The sequence below is a fragment of the Myotis brandtii genome, unplaced genomic scaffold (genome assembly GCF_000412655.1).
Source record: "Myotis brandtii unplaced genomic scaffold, ASM41265v1 scaffold36, whole genome shotgun sequence".
NCBI lineage: Eukaryota > Metazoa > Chordata > Mammalia > Chiroptera > Vespertilionidae > Myotis > Myotis brandtii.
This window is the reverse complement of record NW_005363836.1, coordinates 4,838,673-4,864,446: the sequence shown is the minus strand read 5'-3', so window position 1 is coordinate 4,864,446 and position 25,774 is coordinate 4,838,673. Positions and strand designations below refer to the sequence as shown.

At 38.9% G+C, this 25,774-nt stretch overlaps 1 protein-coding gene across 2 annotated transcripts in view; it reads left to right on the top strand.

Annotated features, from left to right (window-relative positions):
• SLC44A5 (solute carrier family 44, member 5) overlaps positions 1–25,774 on the top strand; it is a 310,282-nt gene that overhangs the window by 248,383 nt on the left and 36,125 nt on the right. For both annotated transcript variants that reach the window (XM_005871925.2, XM_014544352.1), the window contains exons 5-10: positions 1,518–1,602; positions 8,510–8,638; positions 9,721–9,781; positions 15,922–16,045; positions 18,093–18,176; positions 21,183–21,295. In XM_005871925.2, the coding sequence (XP_005871987.1) occupies positions 1,518–1,602; positions 8,510–8,638; positions 9,721–9,781; positions 15,922–16,045; positions 18,093–18,176; positions 21,183–21,295 (596 nt within the window). The remainder of the gene's footprint in view (positions 1–1,517; positions 1,603–8,509; positions 8,639–9,720; positions 9,782–15,921; positions 16,046–18,092; positions 18,177–21,182; positions 21,296–25,774) is intronic.

The window sequence follows — 25,774 nt, the reverse complement described above, 5'->3', positions numbered from 1 at the left end:
ATTGTATCCTTCCAACTCCACTGTCTGCCTCCACCTCCTTCCCCCCATGTTTTGCTTATGTAGATAGGAGCAGGAAGCGGGTAGAAGCGATACAAGGGTCTGGCCCACATTTTTGTTTGTGTGTGTGGAGAGCTTTCTTTGTCCTGAGATTTGGATCCTAGTTGGTAATTCTGAGTAAGTAGTAAAAGTATTATTCAACAGCCTGTTATATATTTTATGTTATGTATGTAGTCACATTAATTAACTGGGGACTTGATAAGGTGCTAGGAACATTCTCAAATATTTAGGGCTTCTCTCAAGGTATGGTTTATATACCACCTTGATCTGAATCTGCTGGGGAGCACTGGGGAAACAGATCTGAATTCCTGGGATGCATACCCAGAGATCTGGGCTCTCAAGGTTTGAGAAGGAGTCAGGAATCATGATTGTCAACAAATACCCCAGGTTTTACTGATGCATAGTCAAATTGGACAAGCTCTTGTCCTGAGTTCCCTACACATTATTTTGTGTCCTGCCAACACCACTGTGAATTAGATAAGGCTGGTGTTATTCCACTATACTGCTGAGGAAATTGAGATTCAAAAGAGAACCATGATGCCCTGGCCAATGTGGCTCAGTTGGTTGAGCGTGCTCCCATGCTTCGAGAGGGTCGCTGGTTCTATTCCTGGTCAGGGCCCATACTGAGTTGCAGGCTCAATCACTAGTAGGGGGCTTGCAGGAGGCAGTAAATTGATGTTTCTCTTTCTCTCTCTCCCTCCCCTTCCCCTCTCTCTAAAATCAAATAAAAAACATATTAGAGAGAGAGAGAGAAAGAACGAGAGAACCATGGCTTGCCAAATGGCAGAATAATGCTTCACTCGGTGCTAGTGATAATGACTATCAACCTGTCCTATCACTCTGCCACTGACCATAATTTTTAACACAAAGGAAATGTTACTCTATTTATATATCTTTTTTTTCAGATTACCAAAGTAATACATCTTTATTTTAGGAGATCCATAAAAGTATAAACATTAACAAAACAAATATAATTTCACAATTCAGATATAATTTGTTTCTGCATATCATGTTATACCTATTTTTTCAAAATGAAAATAAAGCCATATCTTAATACTCTTTAGTAACATGATTTCTAAAATTAATATATTGGGAATTTCTCCATCCATGGAATATTTTCTTCAACATTATATACAGTGACAATGAGACTTCCATTTTATGGATGTAGAATTTTTTATTTAACCAATCCCCTATTGATAGGTGATTTGATTATTTCAACATTTTACATTACCAATGTTGCTTTAAATGTTAGGCAGTTTAAAAGGAAATTGGAGATTGTATTGCAGCTATCTAGAGAAAATGAAGTCAATTTTAAAGGTCATATTAAATTAAAAGTGTACAGAGCCTGAAGTGATATGGAACATTTCCATAGTCATTAGAAAGATTATTTTATGTTGTTGTTTTTTTAATTTATCATTAATGTTTAAAGTAATACAGATGATGTTGGTTTTTTTTAACAGGAACAAGAGCATTTTGTTTTATTTTAACCTGTTAAGCTGTACCAGTCCCTCCGTGATGATAAACCTACAGTGCCCTACTACACAGGTAAGGAAAAAGAAAAGAAAAGAAAAGCCTCGTTGGTATTGTAAGCAATTTTGACCATTCTTGGATGAAAGAATTCAGAAATTTCATTTGAGTTTTCTGTGTATGTCATGATGAATGTATGGAAAGTGGGAAGACATGAATATGAGCTTATGTTTGTTCATATGCAATCAAAATGAAGCAAGGATTAATCACTTTAGTATTGCCAAAGAACCTTGGTGATTGTCTTGTCCAACCACCTATTTTTAAAAATATATTTTTATTGATTTCAAAGATGAAGGGAGAGAGAGAAAGAGAGAGAGAGAGGAACATAAATGATGAAAAAGAATAATTGAATCATTGATTAGCTGCCTGCTACACACAATTGCAGCTACACACCCAACATTGGGGATGGAGCCTGCAACCCAGGCATGTGCCCTGACTGGGAATTGAACCATTACCTCCTGTTTCACAGGTTGATGCTCAACCACTGAGCTACATCAGCCAGGCCACCTATTTTTACAAATGAACAAACTACAGCCCAGAGAAGTGGAGGTATTTTCCTCCAGATTAGTATTACGAAGAGTAAAGCTAGGAACTGTAAGTAATAAATCTCAGTTTTTCATTGACTTAATGAAATCAAGTTTCTTTTTAGCCATGGAACAGAATAAGACTTAGTGGCCAATGGGGATTCTTCTCTAGGCTTCTTTCATCTGATGGCTCTACCATTCCCTAAGTCCTCAGCATCTGCATCCAGCTGCCAGAAGGAAACAGAGAGGATGAATAAAGCACCCCTGCTCTTAAATGCCTTGGATCAGAAGTATCACACAATGCATTTCTACTCATATGCCATCATCCCATTAGTTTTATATGTTCACATCTGATTCAAGAAGAAAGGATTCAAGCAAGGTAGTTGTGGGCCGAACAGCCTTCTCTGTGCCATGAAACAAGAGGCACACATTTCAATGAGCAGTTAGTTGTGTCTTCATAGTTCAACCCTCTGTCCTCCAGAACATCCATCTTTCCAAGGGAGACAACCAAGAGTCCCATATAGCACTGTCTTTAACCCAAAGTCCAGGATCTATGGGTGATGCAGGTCTCAACACTTAATGCACAATGGGGTTGGGACTAAGAAAATTAGAGTACAAACTCTCATCAGAAAGGAAGGAATGATAAATACACTGGTGCATGGCAGTAGGGAAGAGTCCTTTATTCAACGTGAATTGTGTTCTTTGAGAGGAGCTCCCTAATCCACTGCATCCAATTATCCCTCGCTGGAAGGTTGTTTCCTGTTCATTAGCCTCCAGGCCACACCATTGCCCAGCACTGGAAATATGCTCTCTTGAGGACCATATAGCTTTAAAGCTCTCTTCCTATTGTGCGAGTTTTAGTACCTCAAACATTAACAGTCAAAGGCCTTCTTAGGTTGGCTTGTGTATTTGTTGGCAGTACAACTGCCTCAAGAACTTAGTAGCTACTGATTTCCGTCTTTTTGGCTCCATGTGCCAGTAAACCACACCCAGAGAGAGATCTTTCCTAGAATCTGTTTGTCTATTTGCTTTCTTTCTTTCTTCCTCATCTCTGTCAAAGACTTTTGATATCTTATTTCCTGCTGAAACTGAAACCAACTTGGTATATTGGCATCTTAGTTCTGTGACCACCTCTGCCACAGACCTTGTTTTGCATTAGAGCCACCCACTACCAAGGTCAAATCCTTGATCTTGTCAGTACCGATAATTTCCACCCTTTGTCATAACTACTTCAAACATCCCACAGTCTGATCATGTCAGTCTCTCTAACATTTTAATGATTCTTCTACCTCACCAGGACCTACTAACCACTGATCCTGACCCCTCCAAAGTGTCCTTCAGTTCCCTCATGCTTTCATCTCCCTCTTTACTTGATTACATTCCATGGTCCCTCTTTAAAATAACTCTCTATGGAAACCCTCAATTTCTTTGTCCCCCTCACCTCATTGTACTTCCCTGACAAAACCTCATCCCAGGCTAAATGCAGCTCACACACAAAAGTCCTTTAAATTCAGGATGACTAACCTCAAGTGGGCTCTCATTGCTGTGCCACAACCGCACTATAGACCCCTGTCCATTTGCTAGCCTACTGTGGTAGAAACACTTTCACACCTTTTCCTCTCACCTCCAAGATCTCCTTCCCAATATCCATGGCAGCCTCTGACTTTGCCTCCTATTTAACTGGGAAAGTATAAACATTCAGAAGACAACTTTTTAAAAAAAATATATTTTATTGATTTTTTTACAGAGAGGAAGGGAGAGGGATAGAGAGTTAGAAACATCGATGAGAGAGAAACATCGATCAGCTGCCTCCTGCACACTCCCCACTGGGTATGTGCCGGCAACCAAGGTACATGCCCTTGACCGGAATCGAACCTGGGACCCTTGAGTCCACAGGCCGACGCTGTATCCATTGAGCCAAACCGGTTAGGACCAGAAGACAACTTTTAAAAGCTCCCACACTGACATCCACTTGTGCCTTCAATCTTGTCTCACATACTCAAACACACCACTCTAGAAATTTCCTATTTTTTTCTTTTTATTACCATTTTCCTTCTCTACTAAATCATCCCGATCCTTCTCCAGCAACTTCTCTGTATCTTTGTGCCCCTCCCCCATTTTTTTTGGTAAAACTCTTCAAAAGTATATGCCTAAATCCTTCTCATTCTCATTCAGGCTTTTACTGCTACTCCAATCTCCTCCAATTGATACCATTTACTTCCATATTATTAAACCAGTGGTCTATTCTCAATCCACACTTACTTAATCTAACAGCATTGTTTAATCAATCCCTCTTCCTTAAAATGCTTGCTTAGTTCATTTGGCTTCCAGTGTACAACATTTTCTAATATTTCCTCCCAACTCTCTGGTTACTCCCTATCAGTCTCCTTTGCTGGTTTCTGTTCATCTTTCCAACATCTTCTAAGCATTGAAGTTCCCTCCTCCACCAAACTCATTCTTCTGTGAAATCTACATTTACTCCTCTGGTGGTCTCATCTAGTCTTGTGTTTTCACACCCTCTATATGCTGCCTTCCCTAATTTATATCTCCAAATAAGTCTGCTGCCTTAACTCTAGATCTTTATATCCAGCCACTGAAGCAATGTCTCTACATGGATATTTAGTTGGCATGTCAAATTAACATGTGCAGAACTCAATTCCTAATTTTTTTTCATCCCTACAATTGTTTCTCAACACCAATAATTTTTCCTATTTCAAGTAAGGACATCTCTGAATACCATGAAGTGGAATACTTTTTTATTCCACTTTCTCTCACCCTCATGTTTGAGCTGCCAGCTAATTCCTCTGGTCTCCGTTGAAAATATACCCTGGACCACACTACTTTTCACCACCTCTTCTTTTTTTTCAAGGGTTTCATAATTTTTTTATGGTTCTAGATAAGTTCAGTGACCTCCTGACTGGTCTCTCTGCCTCTATTCTTGCCCCCAAACCCCAACCCCTTACAGTATTTTTTCCACCCAGCAGCCAGTGTGATCCTGTTATAAATATAAATCACATGTCTCTCCTGTGTTCACCCCCAGCCCCACAGCTTCCCAAGTTACTCAGATTAAAAGCCAAAATTCTAACAATGGCCTACAAGACCCTTTACTGGCTGCCTGGCTCTCCGACTGCACAGGCTGTACTCTCCCTCTGATCCCTGCTCTGGGATCCTGGCCATCTGTTGTCTTCAAAGGATCCAGGAAAACGCCTGCCTCAGAGCCTTAGATTTTGCTGCTCTCCCTGCCTACAGTGCTCTGTCTTCAGGTGCCTATGGCTTGACTACTAGTCTTCTTCAAGTCTTTCTTCAAATGTTACCTTTTTAGTGAGGCCTTCCTTGACTACCTATTTAAAATGGGAATCCCACCCAGCAAACTTTCACCTTCCAGCCTCCTTTCTAGTTTTATTTTTTTTCATAGCGTTTATTACTGTCTTTTAACAAACAGTTTTACTTATTTGTTGTTATCTGTCTCCCCCTACTAAAAGGTAAACAGCTTGGGGGCAATAATTTTTATCTGTTTTGTTCATTATTATATCCCCAGTGCCTAGAACAGGCTCAGAATAGGTGATCAGTAAATCTTTGTTGAATGAATGAATGAATGAGGGAATTAATATCTTCCTACTCCCAGTCTAGGCATTTTTCTGTTATAATATACAAATCTATCATTCCAATGATGAAACAAAAAATAAATCCTTGTACATTATGCTTGTTTATAGTTTCATAAATTATTTACTAGATTATTATTTCTTCATAGCTAATGTAGTGGTTTAACCTTCAACGTAACTCTCTCTTTCACTCACCAAATTATAATTTGTATTACAATGCTAAAACCTAAATGAATTGAAGATGTAGTAAGTTACTGATGAAGACTACTACATTCATAGTGCCCCTTTGTGGTTACTCAAAGAATCAGAACTGAATCAGAATATAATTTAACTGCCAATAATTCAGACTTACTTTTAGTCTGCCAGGCAGTAGTTTATCTATTGATCCAAGCCATATTTTTATGTATTTTGTTGTTTGTTAACTGTCAGCATGGTCCAGACATGTTTCAAAAGCATTTGAAGGACAGAGTGTGATCAATTATGATGCTCAGCCTCAATGTGACCTTCATTTTTGGCTAATTACATGTTGATTGCTACAGTACCCTCTTTAAAGTGAACGAATTGGTCTGATAGAAATAGAGAGTAAAGAGCAGTTGCTATATTGTTTTTTAACAGCTCATTTTGTGTCTGGGATGAAATTTGATGTGCTTCTCTTTAACAAACCACTTTTATACCATTTAATTACTCTCTTTTATGTGTTGCATACACAGGACTTTTATCTATGTAAAAGTATACATCGTATGTGTACCTGTTTATAAATATACAAATCATCATGGTCCCAATTCAGTAATTCTTACCATCATTTAAAGCCGGAGAAAGCATTAGTACTTTCAGTATTCACTTTTATAAATCCATTTAAATATATCCACTAGGAAACTAGTTTAGTATTCTTTCAAAGTCATTTAGTAAATTATCAAAGTAAAAATTTCTGTTAGGTGGCTCCTAATATGTTAATAATTTATTCAGTTTAGCTGTAATCAGAGTGAGCTTTTGACATTTGCATTAATATAAACCTTGCTTTCTTCCAAGAAAAAAAGTGAGCATATTAGATGTTGTGAATGTCCTTAAATGGTTCTTCAACTTTTGTAAAGATACTTGTGAAACTTCTGATAATCCCTCTAGAGGTGTATGAGTTTGTGTATGTGATTGTATGTGTGTGTACACATGTGTGTATGAGAGACTGAGAAAGAAAATACATATGGAGATGTGAATATGGAGATGGGTTGTTAAAACTTCTAGAATGAATTAGACTGCTGCTACTACAAAACAATATCAACTATGAGATTTTAGGTGTTCATTTAGTTATCCACCTACTACCTTATCTTTGGGGCCAACACCAAATGGCCTGTGTACAGCAGAAACATGGCCCAAAGCTGAGAAGATGTGAGCTCAGCAGCAGTGTTTCTACCTAACTGCCATTGGAAGGTGAACTAGCATCTGCCAATAAGAATAGTTAGCAAAGTGTACAGTCCGGAGATGGAGCAAGTCACAAGGAGGAACTGAAGGTGAAGGAGAGAATGTGCAAGAATTGACTTCAACTCTCATGACTTAATATGATTTCTTCCTTCCTTCCTTCCTTCCTTCCTTCCTTCCTTCCTTCCTTCCTTCCTCTTTCCTTCCTTTCCTTCCTTTCCTTCCTTTCCTTCCTTTCCTTCCTTTCCTTCCTTTCCTTCCTTTCCTTCCTTTCCTTCCTTTCCTTCCTTTCCTTCCTTTCCTTCCTTTCCTTCCTTTCCTTCCTTTCCTTCCTTTCCTTCCTTTCCTTCCTTTCCTTCCTTTCCTTCCTTTCCTTCCTTTCCTTCCTTTCCTTCCTTTCCTTCCTTTCCTTCCTTTCCTTCCTTTCCTTCCTTTCCTTCCTTTCCTTCCTTTCCTTTCCTTCCTTCCTTTCTTTCTTTCTTCCTTCCTTCCTTCCTTCCTTCCTTCCTTCCTTCCTTCCTTCCTTCCTTCCGTTCTTTTTTACAAAGAAAAACAAAACCAATAGAGTGCATCTTTTGTAATTCTAGTTTCTCTCTGTGGAGTTACTAATTGGATTTCAGTCACTCCACGGTGGCTCTGCAGACTAGCACAGGGATCTGGTTTGGCATTAATAGGTCCCCAAAGTTTATTAACATGAAATAATTGCATCGGTGACCTCTCTGCCCACATGTGACTAGTGTTGCTAAAAGACTATAATAACAATTGATTGTCACGAATAGCCCTCATTTTGTTAGTTTCTAATAGTAACAAAACCTCAATTATGTTTTGAGAATTCAGTGGCACTGATAGTTATTAGTAGCATAAGTTATCAATTTTTGGAGCATTTTTAATCATCATTTTATTCAAATATAGGAAAGGTAGTAAGTTTCTAACCCTGAAAATGTATACACTACACAGGAAAAATTGCCAAAATCTGAATAAGTTTAATGGATTGTTACAATCAATTTCCTGGTGGTGATATTCTACTATAGTTATGCAAATTATTACCCTTGGGCAAAACTGGGTGAAAAGTATGTGGACTCTGTTGTTTCTCAGGGCCGCATGTAGATCTACAATTATCTGAAAATCAAAAGTTAAAAATAAGTCCATCATTGACAGCATCTTATTGTTTTAACAGAATATCAATGGGCAAGGAGTAGAGATTAACAATCAGTATATGAAATTTCATTTTTTACAATATGATTAGAAAGTTAATTTAGTTTCTTATATGGAAAATGGTGCTTGCTCTTAATCATGGTGGGTACTTTAGAAGTCTAACCTTATAGATACATCCTTGGTTTGTTTAGCTTAATTCAGTTCCCACCATTGTGTTCCTTTTCTTCATAGATCTGTGTCTCCAAGTGCCCAGAAAAATTTTTAACCTATTTAGAAATGCAACTTCCATTCAAAAGAGACAAACACTCTTGGGAATATTATAGCCAGTTCTGCAAGTCCCCTATTTTTCATTCTGCAAAGGTATGTATGTTCAAGTTTATAAATTTAGAAAAGAATTTCACTTTTATTTCAATATCAAATGTAGCATGAACATTTGTAACTGGACGAGCTCTCAAATCTAGGAAATGATTACTAAAGGTACCATTCTGTTAAAACATGTGTACATATGCACGTATACATAGAAAAACACACATATCATTTATAGCATATTTTGTAGGCTTGGGGGGTTATGCAAGATATAAATCTGAAAAGTTAGCTTCAACTTTTCCCTGACACCAATAAATTCTCTCTTGGATGGAAGTTTTAGCTGTCAAGAGCTAAGAGTTAATGTCATTGGCAGTTAACATTTTATCAATGCGTTGATGAAGCCCCATGGTTAATTAATAACATGGAGAATTTTACTTCCAACTCCAGTTTCATTATTATTCATTTTTTAAAAATCCCCAAACCCTACCTAGGTTTATGATTTCTAAGGGAATTTGAAAGCTTATTTAGTATTAATGGCTTCCAAATTAGAGAAGATATTGTTTTTCCAGAAGAAAATTTAAGGATTAGAGGCTCAGTATGTGACTCATACATACTTTCTTTTTTAAAAAAAATATTTTTATTGATTTCAGAGAGGAAGGTGAGAGGGAGAGAGATATGGAAACATCAATGATGAGAAAGAGAATCATTGATCGCGGGCCTGCCTCCTGCACATCCCCTACTGAGGATCAAGCCCACAACCCAGGTATGTGCCCTGACCAGGAATTGCACCTTGACTTTCTGGTTCATAGGTCAATGCTGAACCACTGAGCAACACTGGCTGGGCTCTTTTTAATTTTTTTTTTAAGAGTTACATACTTTCAAAGTTGTGCCTTGCTTTCAGAGGATCTGGTTTTATTATTGTTGATTCAATTGAATTTCAGTTAGGGCATTTAAGAGCATTTCTTAACCAAGTATATGAGTGTGATAATCTCACTATTACTTTTATTAGGGGAGTAATTTGGAATAATGAGATTATTATGCAACTGAACTTTTAATGGACAAGAGTTCTATATTAAAAGTAAAAGTTGTCATCACATAGCCTTTGAAATGTTAACATACTCTTCCTTCCATTTTAGTCTCTCTCAGAAATAGTAATGGATGATGAATGTCCAGCAGCGATTTTCCCAAGCAAACCTTGTAAGTGGTTATTATTTTACCATAGAAATACAGAATCTATGAAGAAGTTACTTAACATAACTCCCTCATTTCACAATGGGAGAAAATGAGGTCAGTAATATTACTAAGACTGGCTCAAGACCCCAGAGTTAATTAGGAAGGAAGCTAAAGGTAACGCTAATTCTCCTGACACTAGCCAGGGCTATTTCCACTGGAGTTGTGTGAGTTTGGGGGTTTTGCTGCATAAACATCCACATATAAAAAAGATTAAAATTGATTTTTGAAAGCCCAATCATATTGATTACCTGGTACTCTATGAACACACATAAGCACATACAGAAACAGACACTTACTGAATACTGACCCCTGAATTCAGCCAAAATGTTTGTTCAGAAATTGCTTTGGGAGTGATGCACAGACATATACTTTTCTTTATAATTTGAAATTTGAAATATTTATATGTCTCCTGATTAAATCAACATTTCATATCTTTAAAATTTATAAACTTTATTTAACTCTGTTTAGAAGAATATGAAATAATCACTCATTTTCCTTTCTTATGGATATAATTCTAATTATAGAGAAAAATCATTACATAAAGGTGTTCATCACAATGTTATCCAAAAGGACCCCCTCAAAAAAAATAAAGAAAAAGGAAATATTCTAATGCCCAAGAGTAAGAGAATGCTAATGTGTAAATGAAATACAAAATTCTATATGCATTAGAATGAACAACATGTATAAATTAAAATAAAGAAAAAATAATTCAAAGCAAAAGATTGGAAAGGAATATGCCAACATATTAAGTGGTTTTTTTGGAGGTGGCAAAACACTGGGCATTTTCTGTTTTTTTTTCTCCATTTTTTTACAATGAGTATATGTTTTTTTTAATATGAAAGAAAGTCAATTCATCAGGGTTGAGTAGAAAGTCAGGTAAAAATTGAAGTAGCTACCACGAAACACAATGTCTCATAGGCTCCCATCACTCTTTGCTTGGTCATTAATGACTCAAGCAAAGATATAAATTTCCCAAGCAGCTGCATTTTACCAGGAAGCAAGTGCACATTTTCCCAAACAATTTTATTTTACCTAGGCAGCAAGTATCTGTAGCAAAGAATAGTACAAATTTTTATGCAAAAAGGTAAAAATGAGTCATTAGTCACTGAAGATATAATAGGTATAAAAGTATAAGACATAGTCCCTGCCCTTACAGGTGCAATTTGGTTAAATCTCACAATATAAAATGTACAACGGTGATACATAAATGAATAAGACATAGTTCCTGCCAGTCTAGTGAAGGGGACATTAAGGTAAATATTGCAATCAATGTGTATTCCCCCTAGTATGGGATTAAGTATAATTACTTAATAGAATAGTATACAGCTAATAAAATTCACTCATTAAAGAGTTTATAAAAGGAAATGAGTAACATGAAAAGAAAAAACACACATAATGTATAATTATAACAACAACAAAAAGCCCACAGTCTTGTAGGAGAAAGACTGAAAGGAAAGTTACCGAAAGATATAATTCACTGTGGGTGTATTAATAAACTATGTATAGTTTGGTATCTTCCTTCATATTTTCTCTATTTTCCAAATATGCACTGAGCATATTTAGAATTGAAACTAACAGATTAAATGAGTAGTTGCCTAGAAATAATATTTAGAACAAACCTGGGGGATTCTGTAGGTAGACACAGCTATATTTAAAGAGTGTAAAGGGAAAGAGTGCACAGAAAGAGTGCAGGAGAGAATCCGGACATGTAAGGCAAAGAAGTGACTTTGGAAAGGCAGGGGTGGCCTACCATGTCAGAGACTCAGGAAAGCTAACTCATTCAACAGTAAATATTTACTGAATTACACCATGCACCAAGCGCTGTGCTAGGTAATGGGTTCAAGTAGAATGAAGACTAAAAAATATTTGGAGGTTTTGGGAATTAGGAAGTCTTTGGGATCACTGGGAAGACAATTTCCATGGAGTTGTGGGCACAAGTGTGATTGTGTTAAGAGGGAATAGAAGCAGCTGGTAGGCTACTGTGTCAGCTATGCCAGAGAGTGGGAAGGGGAAAGACAGGGAGGCTAATGAGAATTCAGTGGCACTTGAAGGAATCAACCATATAATATTCTAAGTGCTTCAGAAGGTGGAGGAGGTTAGACAAGAGATTACTTCAGCCAGGAAAGTCAGGAAAGGCTTTATAAGGACATATTTCTTCCTTTTCTGTATCAACTGCTTCGATATGTTCAAGTCTAAACTCTATATGAACCCATGCAAATCTGTGATGCTTTGTTGAGGAGCTTGCCAGGTGAAATCTGAAACCAGCTCCCATGCACAGATGGTAGAGAGAGACTGAAAAAAAGTCAGGTTTAATAAGCAAGGGATCTGTGGGGATGAAGGGATGAGAAGAGATAAACCGAAGAACTTATATACTTACATACATAGCCCATGGGCACGGGCAATAGGGTAGTGAAGTCCTGGGTGGGGGTGTGTGGGTAGGGCCTGGGAAGAGAAGGGTAAAAGTGAGGGAAATGGAAGATATCTGTAATACTATCAACAATAATATATATATATATTACTTAGTAGACTTGTCTTGGGAGACCTCCAGACGAGTAATTTTCTGTACCCACCTGCCAAATATTAGAAGTTTATATAGAGGCCGTAAGGGGGGGTCAGTCACATACCCAATCCAGATACTCTTATCACCATATTCTATTTCTTTTTCGAAGAACTTATATACTTACATACATAGCCCATGGGCACGGGCAATAGGGTAGTGAAGTCCTGGGTGGGGGTGTGTGGGTAGGGCCTGGGAAGAGAAGGGTAAAAGTGAGGGAAATGGAAGATATCTGTAATACTATCAACAATAATATATATATATATTACTTAGTAGACTTGTCTTGGGAGACCTCCAGACGAGTAATTTTCTGTACCCACCTGCCAAATATTAGAAGTTTATATAGAGGCCGTAAGGGGGGGTCAGTCACATACCCAATCCAGATACTCTTATCACCATATTCTATTTCTTTTTCTTTCTTTCTTTCTTTTTTTTTTTAGCATATTACCCTTTTATTATTATAGATATTCTGATGAAATGCTATATGTGTGTCCTTGGGAAGCTTCTAGCTTGGAAAAGGTAAACAGAGAGCACATCCCAAGCACAGGGGAGGAAGTGGAAGCCTCCAGTTGCCCAGGTCCAGCTAATGGTCAAACTGGAGATCATATCTTTTTTATGACCTTCCCTCGTGACCATGACCAGCTCTTACAGTCACATGGTCTCTCCCTTTGCAGTGTGCCCTGAGGAGTCAGCAGGGGGGTTCACTAGCATGGAGGTGGTTCATTTGGTGGCTATCTGGCTGCATTGGAGGCAGACACCACAGCAACAACATAGGCACATGCAAGGTGAAAACAAGGATATCCAAAATCAGTTTTTTTTTTAGCATATTACCCTTTTATTATTATAGATGTTCTGATGAAATGCTATATGTGTGTCCTTGGGAAGCTTCTAGCTTGGAAAAGGTAAACAGAGAGCACATCCCAAGCACAGGGGAGGAAGTGGAAGCCTCCAGTTGCCCAGGTCCAGCTAATGGTCAAACTGGAGATCACATCTTTTTTATGACCTTCCCTCGTGACCGTGACCATGACCAGCTCTTACAGTCACATGGTCTCTCCCTCTGCAGTGTGCCCTGAGGAGTCAACAGGGGGGTTCACTAGCATGGAGGTGGTTCATTTGGTGGCTATCTGGCTGCATTGGAGGCAGACACCACAGCAACAATATAGGCACATGCAAGGTGAAAACAAGGATATCCAAAATCAGTGACAAATTTATTTATTTATTTATTTATTTATTTATTTATTTATATCCAAGAGGATCATGATCTGAACAATGGATTTACTAAATCCCCTAGGCTGGGGGTCAGATTACTCAGGACATTTACTTGTGTCCTCATGTGATTTAATAAAGATGGTATTTTAACACACTTATCAGGTATGGACATGCAACATATAAAATACTAGAGGCCCGGTGCACGAAATTCGTGAGTGGGCACCCCTAAGCTCGGCCTGCACTCTCTCCAGTCAGGGATCCCTCTTGAAGTCCGGAACCACTGGCTCCTAACCACCTCTGCCTGCCTGCCTGATGCCCCTAACTGCTCCCCTGCCAGCCTGATCACCCATAACTGCTCTCCCCTGCCAGTCCAATCTCCCTAACTGCCTAATTGCTCTCCCCTGCCGGCCTAATCTCCCTAACTACTCTCCCCTGCCAGCCTGATTCCCCTAAGTGCTCTCCACTGGCAGCCTAAACCCCCTAACTGCCTAACCGCTCTCCCTTGCCAGCCTGATCCCCCTAACTGCTCCCCCCTGCCAGCCTGATCTCCCTAACTGCCTAACCGCTCTCCCTTGCCGACCTGATCCCCCTAACTGCCTAACTGCTCTCCCCTACTGGCCTGATCCCCCTAACTGCTCTCCCCTCCAGCCTGATCCCCCTTACTGCTCCCCCCTGCCAGCCTGATCTCCCTAACTGCCTAAGTGCTCTCGGCTCCGGACTTCTCCCTTCTCCCTTCTCACGTGGCACTGGTCTTCTCCCTTCTCCCTTTACCCACGGCACTGCCTTCTCCCTTCTGCCTTCTTCTGTGGCGCCTTCTCCTGTGGCCTCTGCAAAAGGGACCGTGGCACTGGACTGGCCCTCACAGCCACTGCGGCTGCTGGCCCTCAGCTCTTGCAGCCACTGTGGCTTTGTTTGGAAGGATGTCTGGAAGAACGTCAGAAGACGTCCGGTCTAATTAGCATATTAATCTTTATATATTTATATCTATACTAATAAAAGGGTAATATGCTAATTAGACTAGGAGACCTGGGAGACCGGACAAGGAGGGCAGTTGGGGTTCATGAGGCTGGCAGGGGAGGGCAGTTGGGGGCGAGAAGGCCATCAGGCAGAGTGGTTAGGGGCAATTAGGTAGGCAGGCAGGTGAGCGGTTAGGAGCCAGTGGTCCCGGATTGCGAGTGGGATATCCCACTGCCGGTTTAGGCCCGATCCCATAGTCAGATATCCCCTGAGGGGTCCTGGATTTCAAGATGGTAAAGGCCAGGCTGAGGGCCGCCCCTCTGCCATGCACAAATTTCATGCACTGGGCCTCTAGTATGTTATATTTTTTATATATTTGGCAGGTGAGTACAAAAATCTACTCTCCTTGCAGCTGCCCAAAACAAGCCTCGTGAATCCCCTTGCCAACTAAACCTGCCACCTACAGTCTGGAGTCTTCTGACTTTTCTTCATTCTCTCCTTGCCCTCCTCATCTGGGGGCTCCTTTTGGATTTACACCCGGGAAGCCCCCAGCCAGGCTTATGAGCCAACATGCTTCTTATAAGAAAAAATATGAAAAGTATCCATTTTTAAATTTCTTTTCCCACTTCATTTAAAATTGGGATTTAAACATATTTTTAGCAATAAAGATTTGTAAAGGGGCAAGGATTCTATTTAATCAAAATAATCATATAGGAGGTTGAACAATGAGTTAATAACTCTTCCCAGAAACTGTGCTAATAATGGTCAAACCAGAGGTCACTTTTGTAGTGAGTCATTTTTGTTAGCTTCAGTGTTTCCATTTCCAGCCCCTCAAGAAAAACCATGTAAATGAGAAAGGTAGAAAATTATTGAAGCTTTACAAATTAAAATATAGTTGTCTTAGTAATACTGAAAGTTTGAGCTGGTTTTTATTTTCCAAGAAATTATTCACTAATCTCTAATTTTCAAGGTTTCACTCAAGGAGTGTCTAAGTTGGTGATTTTTGTTTTTTTAAATAACAAAACTAAACTCATTGAGTCATAGAAGTAAATATAGCCTTTTAAAAACTGTTTACATGAGAGCTACAGTATCAGAGTTCCTTTTAAAACCTGTGCTGTGTATCTTACTTGATGAATGTACCACGTATAAAATAATCAAGTTTAGAATGTAGCTTCAGATTGTCATCATATTTGCTTTCCATGTGTCTTATAACAATCAGACAATTTTCTGATCATAAAATAATGGGAAATTATAATTGCTCAGTAGCAATTATACATTGTCTAGCAAGAACTTGGTTATAAATAACAGAAAACTTAACAAAGGGAGGACATCATGTAGGAGGTAGAAAAGTGATTACCATAATTTTCATTTATTTTTACAGTTCTCCGGAGGTGTTTCCCTGACTTCTCTACTAAAAATGGCACGTTAACAGTAGGAAATAAGACCACATTCGAAGATGGGAAAGGGCATATAAGAAATGCTGTAGAACTCAGGGCAGCTGCAAAGTATGCTTGTTTCTATTCCCATTTTCATTTTTGATGCTTCCCATTTTTGTACCCAAAACTAAAGCTTCCATTAGGTTAACAGTCTAATACAGGAAGAATTATGTATTATGAAATATACATGTCACTGTGGATTGGAGAGCTTGGTCTGTGTTCATTAAGAAAAGCATCTAAAGGAGAAACCAGAAGAATTAGAAAGAACAATCATGATTTTCAAAATGGGTAAATCTTTCATTATCAACAGGTATAGAAAGGAGACATCAGAAAATGTACCAAAAGATCATCATATAACTTGCTTTTTAAGTGAACATAATTTTAGAAAATCCATGCTTTTAAAAGTATCATTTAAAGAAATATGACTGAAATAATAAAGCTACCAAATGTTTTTAAGGGATGGGGCCTTAAGAAAGGTGAGACAGCCTGACAATGCTGTTTCAATACTGTCTCAAATGTCTGCATACTAACTACAATGAACTGAATTTACTGTTTCCATTGGCTGCACACATCACAGTACTCCACCTTGGAAAATATAATTCCCAGGGTGCACACACACACGTGTTCACAAATGTACACACACAGAGTATCATTGCATTTCTCAGTTGCTGAATGAAAAATAAAGGTATTCTAAAATTTAATTTCTTTCTTAAAGGACTTTTAGCATTCCTAATAGAATAGTACAGTATCTGCATGTTGAGAATATAATAGCAACATGGACAAATTTCGCAAATAGAAAGCTTTGTGGAATAATACAAGTACAATTCCATTAATAAAAGAAAATTCAAAAACAAGTACCAGTAAATTAAATTACCCTGTGATGCATATATAAGCGGTAAAATTAAAAAGAAAAGTAGGAAATTATTATCACAAAAATCAGGATTGTGGTTATTTTAGGCAGAGAGGGGAACCTTTTTTTCTGCCAGGGGCCATTTGGATTTTTATAACATCATTTGCGGGCCATACAAAATTATCAACTTAAAACTTAGCCTGCTATATTTGGTCAAACATTTAATTAACTCGCCCCTAATGCCTTGGCAGGGCCAGATCAAATGATTTGCGGGACTTACATGGACCGTGGGCCCGACGTTCCCCACCCCTGCTTTAGGGAAAGGGGAAAGGTATTGTAATTGGGGTACAATGGAAAAGGGATGATATAATTGTAGTTACTTACATGTGTTCACTTTGATCATTCATCAAACTGGACACTAATGTATGGCGGGGTCTCTCTTTTCCACGTCCAGCGCGGAAAGAGAGTGGTCTGGTTATTTGAGTAGAGACGGCTGAGGATTTGAGAAATATGAAAGAAAGAGACAAGACAGAAAGATGGAAGAAAAAGCTGGGACTGGGTGGGACCGCTGTCCTCTTCTGATGGAGAGACAGAGACAGGGACAGGGACCCAGCACCAGAACCACGCGTTTATTTTATACCGCAATACCAGGAAGCAACGTCAGTTCTGGGCGAGTCCTACTCATTCCTGGTGCTTGGCTGGATTTACATAATAAAACCCACTCCCCAACACCTGGGCAAAGATGAAAGTCAAGCTGAGAACTCTTCTGCCTTTTTGGTAAGATGTGTATCCAGGGCATGGCTCTGCCTGTTGCCCTGAATTCAACTGACAATTATTAGAGAAAATGCCCATGTGCCTTCCCAGGGGCCCTCTACACTAATGATTTGTGCACTTTTCTGTATGTGCCGATTGTTACGGAGCTCTTGGAGTTTTAGGTGAGTTAAGATGATGGTTATTCTTGACTCTGTGGATCTTGTAAGTTAAAAGCTGATCTTTACATTTAAATTTATTTCACATAGTGAGGCTTCTGCAATATTAGGCATGTCACATATGTTAAAAGGACCTGTTCACCATATTTGAAAGCCATGACTCTCTGTGTATAGATACAGCCGCCTTTGTAGGTTTACCAAAGAGACATCTCATGAACTGTTGTGTCTAGGAGTCACTACTGATAAATGGTTTCTAAAAATATGCTCTGAACAGCAGCTTGCAAAATTCCTTTTATCATAATAAGAATATTGATTTTTTTCCCTTCTTTGAATTCAGAAATATCAATAAAGTCCTCGATGCAAAGGCAATTGGAGTGAAAGTGTTTGAAGACTATGCAACAAGTTGGTATTGGATTCTCATGTAAGTAAAAACATAGATGTTTTTTCCACGGCCCGATTCTGATTTTATCTTGGTAAAACTCTTTTTTCAAATTCCCAATATATTCGTGAATTCAAGGTTGACTCAGACCTCAGTTCCTGCCATTTTGTTCTTTCTTATAGAATAAAATTAGGACAAAGATATTTGGAAATATGCCCAGTGTTAAGAGGAAATTATAAGGGTATAAAGTTTAATTATATTCATTAAGATACATATACTTTAAGTTACATGGGGGCAGCATCTGATACGTTGGCTTCTCATCACATGTTATGGTGGATGCAGTGTTATTTCTCTGACCTACTTTGTCACTTGTCCTTTCTTGACTTCCAAGGGATCATTCTTATTTCTTAACACATCCCTTCCACATAATGTTTGTTATCATCATCCACAAAGGTCACTGTACTTATGAGGAGCTGAAAAACATATGAAGAGATGAAGAAATTCAAAATTTTTAGACATAAGATTTGCAGTCCTGAAAATGCAGTCCCACTATTGGAGTGGTACATGTGTTTAATGTAGCTAAGGACATTGTGTCACCTTCTAGCTGTTTTGTCACCTTCTTGTGTCTTAAAAGCATCTATGGTTGCCTACTGATCAAAGAATAAAGTGAAAACTTCTTTAGATACTTACAAGGCCATTTGCAACCTAGTCCAACTTAATTTCCCAGGTTCATCTCCACCCAGGTTTTTTGATTAACCCTATAGTCTAAACACATTAAATAGCATTCCTAGACTGCCAAACTCCCATGTTTTTGCACATTCTGTTCTCTTTCCTAGCATTATCTTTCTTGATGCCCTAGCCCATGGTCGGCAAACTGCAACTCTCAAGCCACATGCGGCTCTTTGGCCCCTTGAGTGTGGCTCTTCCACAAAATACCACTTGCGGGCACGCGTACAGTGCAATTGAAACTTTGTGGCCCATGCGCAGAAGTCGGTTTTTGGTCTGGGCAAGTCTATTTTGAAGAAGTACTGTTGATATTTGGCTCTGTTGACTAATGAGTTTGCCGACCACTGCTAGGCAACTTTATCTCATTATTTTAAATCAGCTTTTATGTCACTTACGAAGTCTTACTTGACTTCTGCAGATATATTTACTTCACTTCCTGTGTTCTTTATAACCATTGTGTGTGTGTGTCTACATACCTAAATACACACACACATGCATACCTATCTTATATATAGTACCTACCATTTTGTGTTTTATTTACTTGGCTCTTTCCCTCTGATAAACTGTGAACTGTTTACCATGGTAATTATGTCTAACTCATCTTTGTTTTCCTAACTCCTATTATGGTTCTTGGAACATAGAAGGTGCATTGAAAATGTCAGTTCAAGCAACATTTATAAAAATGCTAAGGGAACAACATAGATATATTTAACTATAATGTGCTTACTAAAGTCAAATTGTATTGTGTATAAAATACTAGTAATTTTAGATCTGTAAAACTAATTTTCTGAGATTTTACTCATTTCAATGCTTTGCGTTAAACAATTGCAGTAATTATTGTCAGAGCGTATTATGATTTCAGGATATATCTCCATAGCAGAGATTATAGTCTATAATTGATAGTAGTTAAACTGCTTCACCTGTCGTCAGGCCCAAATATCACTAGATGATGTCCATATTTCTTTTTTCACTCTTGTCTGGAAGGTATACATTCCGATAGACTCTCTTGCCCACCTCACTCCCGGCACACACACTGGAACCCTCTTCCTACCCTGGCCCCACTCATACCAGTAAAGCGTAAACACCTCCCTTTAGTTTCAGCTCTTCTGCTCTCATCTGTTTAATGACTATAAAGCCAAAGAGTGATACGCTGTGACTTAATTTATTCACTTAGAATTTTTATACAGGAATTTAAAATACACAGAATAAACATCTGTGTTTCTTTCCCCTCTCCTCCCAGCCTTTTTGAATATTCCTCTTGGACTATGCCACAGAATAATTTTTCAATTGAATAGAAGCATTAAAGTATCTGTAATTTTTAAAAGGAAATGGCTTCAGAAGTTAAAAGCATAGGGAACATTCTGCAAGACTAGGACCTGGGAAGCTACTCTGAGACCATGCTGTTGTCTGTGCAGTAACGTAATTATTATTAAGATTTTGTTTGTGAAGATAACACTTGTAGGTAATAAAGTCAATGCACCAGGCTCTGCCTGTTGCTATGTTTAGAAACTTGCTGATAGCACCAGAAATATTAGTTCTTAATAGAAGCATCAGCCAAATTTCTCATCTTAATGAGTTACCTTTTATGAAATTAACCTGGGTATATTGGGGGCCAAGAAGTATCTCTACTAGCTCACTCAAACTCCAGGGAGAAATTAAAACAGAAGGAAACTAGTCATGCCACTGGTTGCTTGATACCATCACATGGCCTAGGTGACCTACAAGCCTGTAGATGGCTCCCACTAGTGGCCTCCAGATCACTGGGGACCTGAACTAGATGTCTGTGATGTCAGATATTACATACTCTTAGACTTAATAGACCATAGAGAAAATGACTACAAAATTATGAGTTCAGGATCTGTGCAGGGCAGTTAGTTTTACTGTCTTTCTGTCCTAAGACTCTTTCCTGACTACTAGACAGTTATATTGCATAAGGTTTCTATAAGGTATCCAGGTAGATAGAACAGCACAGTGGGTAGGTGTGAAGAAAAAAAAATAGAACATGGCAACTGTGGCAGATAGGCCAAATTGTAGGTTGGAGGAATTGTGTTTTTCCATCAACAATGATTGATACCAAGCTTGAGTTTACCTAGGCACAGGAAGATGAGTCATGTATAAATTCATGATGGTCCCACTCTTTCATACAAAGTCTTACCAGAAACCATTGTTTGTGCTTTTAAACGTTACAAATGTTTCTATAGCTAGGTAAAATAAAATGATCAGAGAATTATTTTGAATAGAATAAAAGTGTTTTCTTGCTATTTTCATTATGTCATCGTTAGCACACTTGGCCCTGTGATTGTGTTGTGTTTTTTCCGCTAGTGGCCTGACAATCGCCATGCTCCTCAGTTGGCTGTTTCTACTACTCCTGAGGTTCATAGCTGGATTCCTCTTCTGGATCTTCGTATTGGGTGTGCTTGGAATTATAGGCTATGGTAGGTATCACCCCTCATAAGGTCACCAAATATCAAAATTACCTTTTTCTTTCCAGTTGCCATTATCAATTGCCAAAAAGTATTTTCTTGCAGTGAATTTTTTTTATCCTTTGCTTCCCTCAAAAGTGTTAAATTGAGAAATATTACTTAAGTTTGTATATATTTTCTCTATAACCTTTTTCTTCTTTATTTTTTTAATTCTTTATTGTTTAAAGTATTACATATAGTATTACACATGTCTCCTTTTTCCCCCATTGACCTCTCCTCAGCCACCCGCACCCCTCAGCACATGCCCTCACCCCCCTAGTGTCTGTGTCCATTGGTTATGCTTATGTGCATGCATACAAGTCCTTTGGTTGATCTTCTTACGTTACCCCCTACCCCCTTCCCCACCGCCTTTCCTCTGAAGTTTAACGGTCTGTTTAATGCTTCTGTCTCTGGATCTATTTTGTTAATCAATTTATGTTGTTCATTATATTCCACAAATGTGAGTGAGATCATGTGATATTTTCTTTCTCCAACTGCCTTATTTCACTTAGCAAAATGCTTTCCATGTCCATCCATTATGTTTTGAATGGTAAGAGTTCCTTCTTTTTTACCGCAGCATAGTATTCCATTGTGTAGATGTACCACAGTTTTCTAATCCACTCATCTGCTAATGGGCACTTAGGCTGTTTCCAAATCTTAGCTATGGTGAATTGTGCTGCTATGAACATAGGGGTGCATATGTCCTTTCTGATTTCTTGGGATACAGTGGGATTACTGGGTCAAACGGGAGTTCCATTTATAATTTTTTGAGGAAACTCCATACTGTTTTCCACAGTGGCTGCACCAGTCTGCATTCCCACCAGCAGTGCACGAGGATTCCTTTTTCTTCACATCTTCGCCCGCATTCTTCTTTATCTTGAAAAAAAAAAGTGTTTTTAACATGTTCTATCTCTTTATCACTAGCAGCCTTTGGTGTCATGTCTCATGGGTATTAAGAAGGAAATAAAAAGATCCCTCTTAGGTTAATGAAAAACATTTCAGACAACTTATTTTATTCCTTTAATTTTTCTATTTGATCAAAGGCCACATCCTCATAGTTACAGAAGTGTGATCTAGTTTTCCCTTTCAATTTAGTACCTTTAATCCAGGCACTGTCACACATTTTAATAATTGGCCAGCACACCATCATGAGGCATCACTCTCTAGAGCAGTGGTTCTCAACCTTCTGGCCTTTTAAATACAGTTCCTCATGTTGTGACCCAACCATAAAATTATTGTTGTTGCTACTTCATAACTGTAATGTTGCTACTATTACGAATCGTAATGTACATATCTGATATGCAGGATGGTCTTAGGCGACCCCTGTGAAAGGGTCGTTTGACCACCAAAGCGGTCGCGACCCACAGCTTGAGAACCACTGCTCTAGAGGCAGGTATTCTGAATTACACTTATTAGATAGAGAGTTAACTTTATTTCAAGGTTGAAATCTAACCACTGACTCAACCCCTCCAAAAGCAGTACAATGTGACATTAAAAAATAAGTGTCAAAGTCTCTCCCAAGGAATAGTATGACACTCATGACAGCTTCCTTTCAGTCCTCTAATAAAGCATGGGCCAATATATGAATGCTTGGGAGGTTTCTATTCAAAAGAAAAATTTCCCCTACAACACCATTTGGATTGAAAAGCAGTTTATGGTAGCAGACACCAAAATAACAATTTCCTGTTTCTGTCACTCAAAGAAGAGTTTTACACATATCAGTATAAGGAAGCAGTTGAACCTTAGGACCCAGCAATTCCACTTCTGGATATTTATCTGAAGAAATCCAAAACACTAATTTGAAAAGATATATGCATCCCTATGTTCATTAAAGCATTATTTACAATAATATGGAAGCAACCTAAATGGCTATTAACAGATGATTGGATAAATAAGATGTGATACATGTATACAATGGGATATTACTTGGCCATAAAAAAGAATGAAATTTTACTATTTGTGACAACATGGATGGACATAGAGGGTATTACACTAGGTGAAATAAATCAGACAGAGAAAGACAAATGCCATATAATTTCACTTATATGTGGAATCTAAAGAACAAAATAAGCAAACAAACAAAACAGAAACAGACTCATAGTTATGGAAAACCAATGGTTGAGGTGGAAGGTTGGGGAGCTTTGTGAAGAAGGTGGAGAGTTAATATATACAAATTGGTAGTTACAGAACAGTCATGGGGATATAAAGTACAACACAGGGAATATAGTAAATAATATTATAATAACTATGTATGGTACCAAGTGGGTACTACACTTAGGGGGATCACTTTGTAAATTTTATAAATATCTTAACCACTATGCTGTAGACTGGAAACTAATCCTAATATATAAAGAGCCAGGGTCTGTAACGTTCAAAATGACTGAACAGACAACCGAACACCAGGCTGCACGCGCAGCAGGCTCAGGTGGGCGGGGACTGGCAAGCGGGCTGAACTGCTGACCTCTTGGTTCCTCCTGGGTTGCGGGTGCTGCGGTGACCCAGCACTGACTGCCGCTGCCAAGGCAGGTGCGATGTGATTGGTTGGGGGGCCCCCACCATCGCCTCACGATCGATCGCCCTGCAGAGGGAGGCCCAGGCTACCCTACTGGCGGCAGTGGGTGGGGCCTCCCTCTGTGAGGCAATCAATCACGGGGCTCCTGGACTGCGAGAGGGCACAGGGCAGGCTGAAGGACCCCCCACCCCCCACCCCCGCCGAGTGCATGAATTTTGTGCACCGGGCCTCTAGTATAAAATAATATTGAATGTTAACTGTAATTGAAAAAGAAGAATGCTGTAGAATCCCCAGGTCCAGTAGGTAGCCTGAGTTCTAATCCCAGATCCATATGTATAACTGGGGAACTCTGGAAAAGTTTCTTAATGATTATAAGACCCAGTTTCCTTATCCATACCATCGTTGCAATGATATCTCCATTTCACAAGATTGTGAGGACTAAATGAGACAATGAGTATAAAGTTCTCAGAACAGTGCCTGGCACACAGTAAGCACTCTACTGCTACTATCCTCTTCTTTATCCTCAGTGAGGTTCTAATCATTTGAGTCTCTTTGGGTGTTCCCTATCTGCTCCTGCTGTGCAGATGCCCTGCTGTCCCTTCATCAGAAACTCCCCAGAAAGCCTTTTGTTTAAAAGCCCTTTTTTGTGTTTCTGCTTGGAGCTCAAAGTAACCTCTGCTCTTTGCCAACATAGAGTCTGAGCATGTGATTCAATCACCCTTTTATTATCATCAGGAAGTGAAGGCCAGTAAAGTTTGCTATTGATTTCACTGACTTGTCTTAACAAGCAAGAAAAATCTGAAATTGGCTAGAGTCCTAGTTTGGCAATGACAAAAGGGAGAAAGATGGTCAATATATAAAAAGTGCAGGTAAAACAACCAATTTTAGCTCTCTATTGACTCCCTAGGTAGTGCTAACCCAGCAATTAATGGTGTTGCAAGTAAGCTTGAAGCTATTCATTGGGTGGAGAAATGTCCAACTAGATTGGGAAGTGTAAGTAAGACAGTATGTAACTGACATCTGTTACTATCTCGGTAAATCAACTGTCAATATATCATGGTAAACCAACCATTTCCTACTGACAGCAGCTTATTTTGCTGGGATGGAGAACAATGTGGATGTGTCATACTGACCAGAGAAAAAGCCAGGCTATTTCTGGGCAAGTGCCCATGAATAGCAGAGGAACAATTCTCATTGGCCAGAACAAATTAAGAATTACACAGGAGAGGCCATATAACAACATTATTATAAGCACTGATTTGGAGATTGAAAAAGGCACAATTCCAGATTCATTACGTGTTAACTATGTGACCTCTGCAAGTACATAGTCTCTCTAATTTTTAGTTTTTGCATCTATATAATAGGAATCTGTATTAAATAAAATAGTGTACATAAAGTACTTAGAAAACTGCCTAGCACATAGCAATTATTCAATAAATAATATTGGTTGTTGTTACTGTGCATGAATATTATTGAGGAAGGAGGGAGGATTAAAGCCCAGGGGGTCATACCTTGAGAGAGAGAGAGATAGAGAGATAGAGATGGAAATAGCTAGAGAGAGAGAGAGAGAGAGAGAGAGAGAGAGAGAGAGTAAAGCAATAAAGCTATAGAAAAAGAAATAGGAAAACACTGCCGAGACTCACATCCACCATTATGAAGGAACTAAATAGTTTAAAGGTCTCTCTTGCTATGAAATAATGGCATAAAAATCATATTATACTAGAGGCCCAGTGCACAAAATTTATGCATGGGGGGAGGGGTACCCTCAGCCCAGCCTGCACCCTCTCCAATCTGGGACCCCTTGGGGTATGTCCGACTGCTGGTGTAGGCTTGATCCCCGGTATAGGGCCTAAACCAGCAGTCAGACATCCCTCTCATAATCCAGGACTGCTGACTCCTACTGCTCACCTGCCTGCCTGCCAGATCACCACTAACTGCAC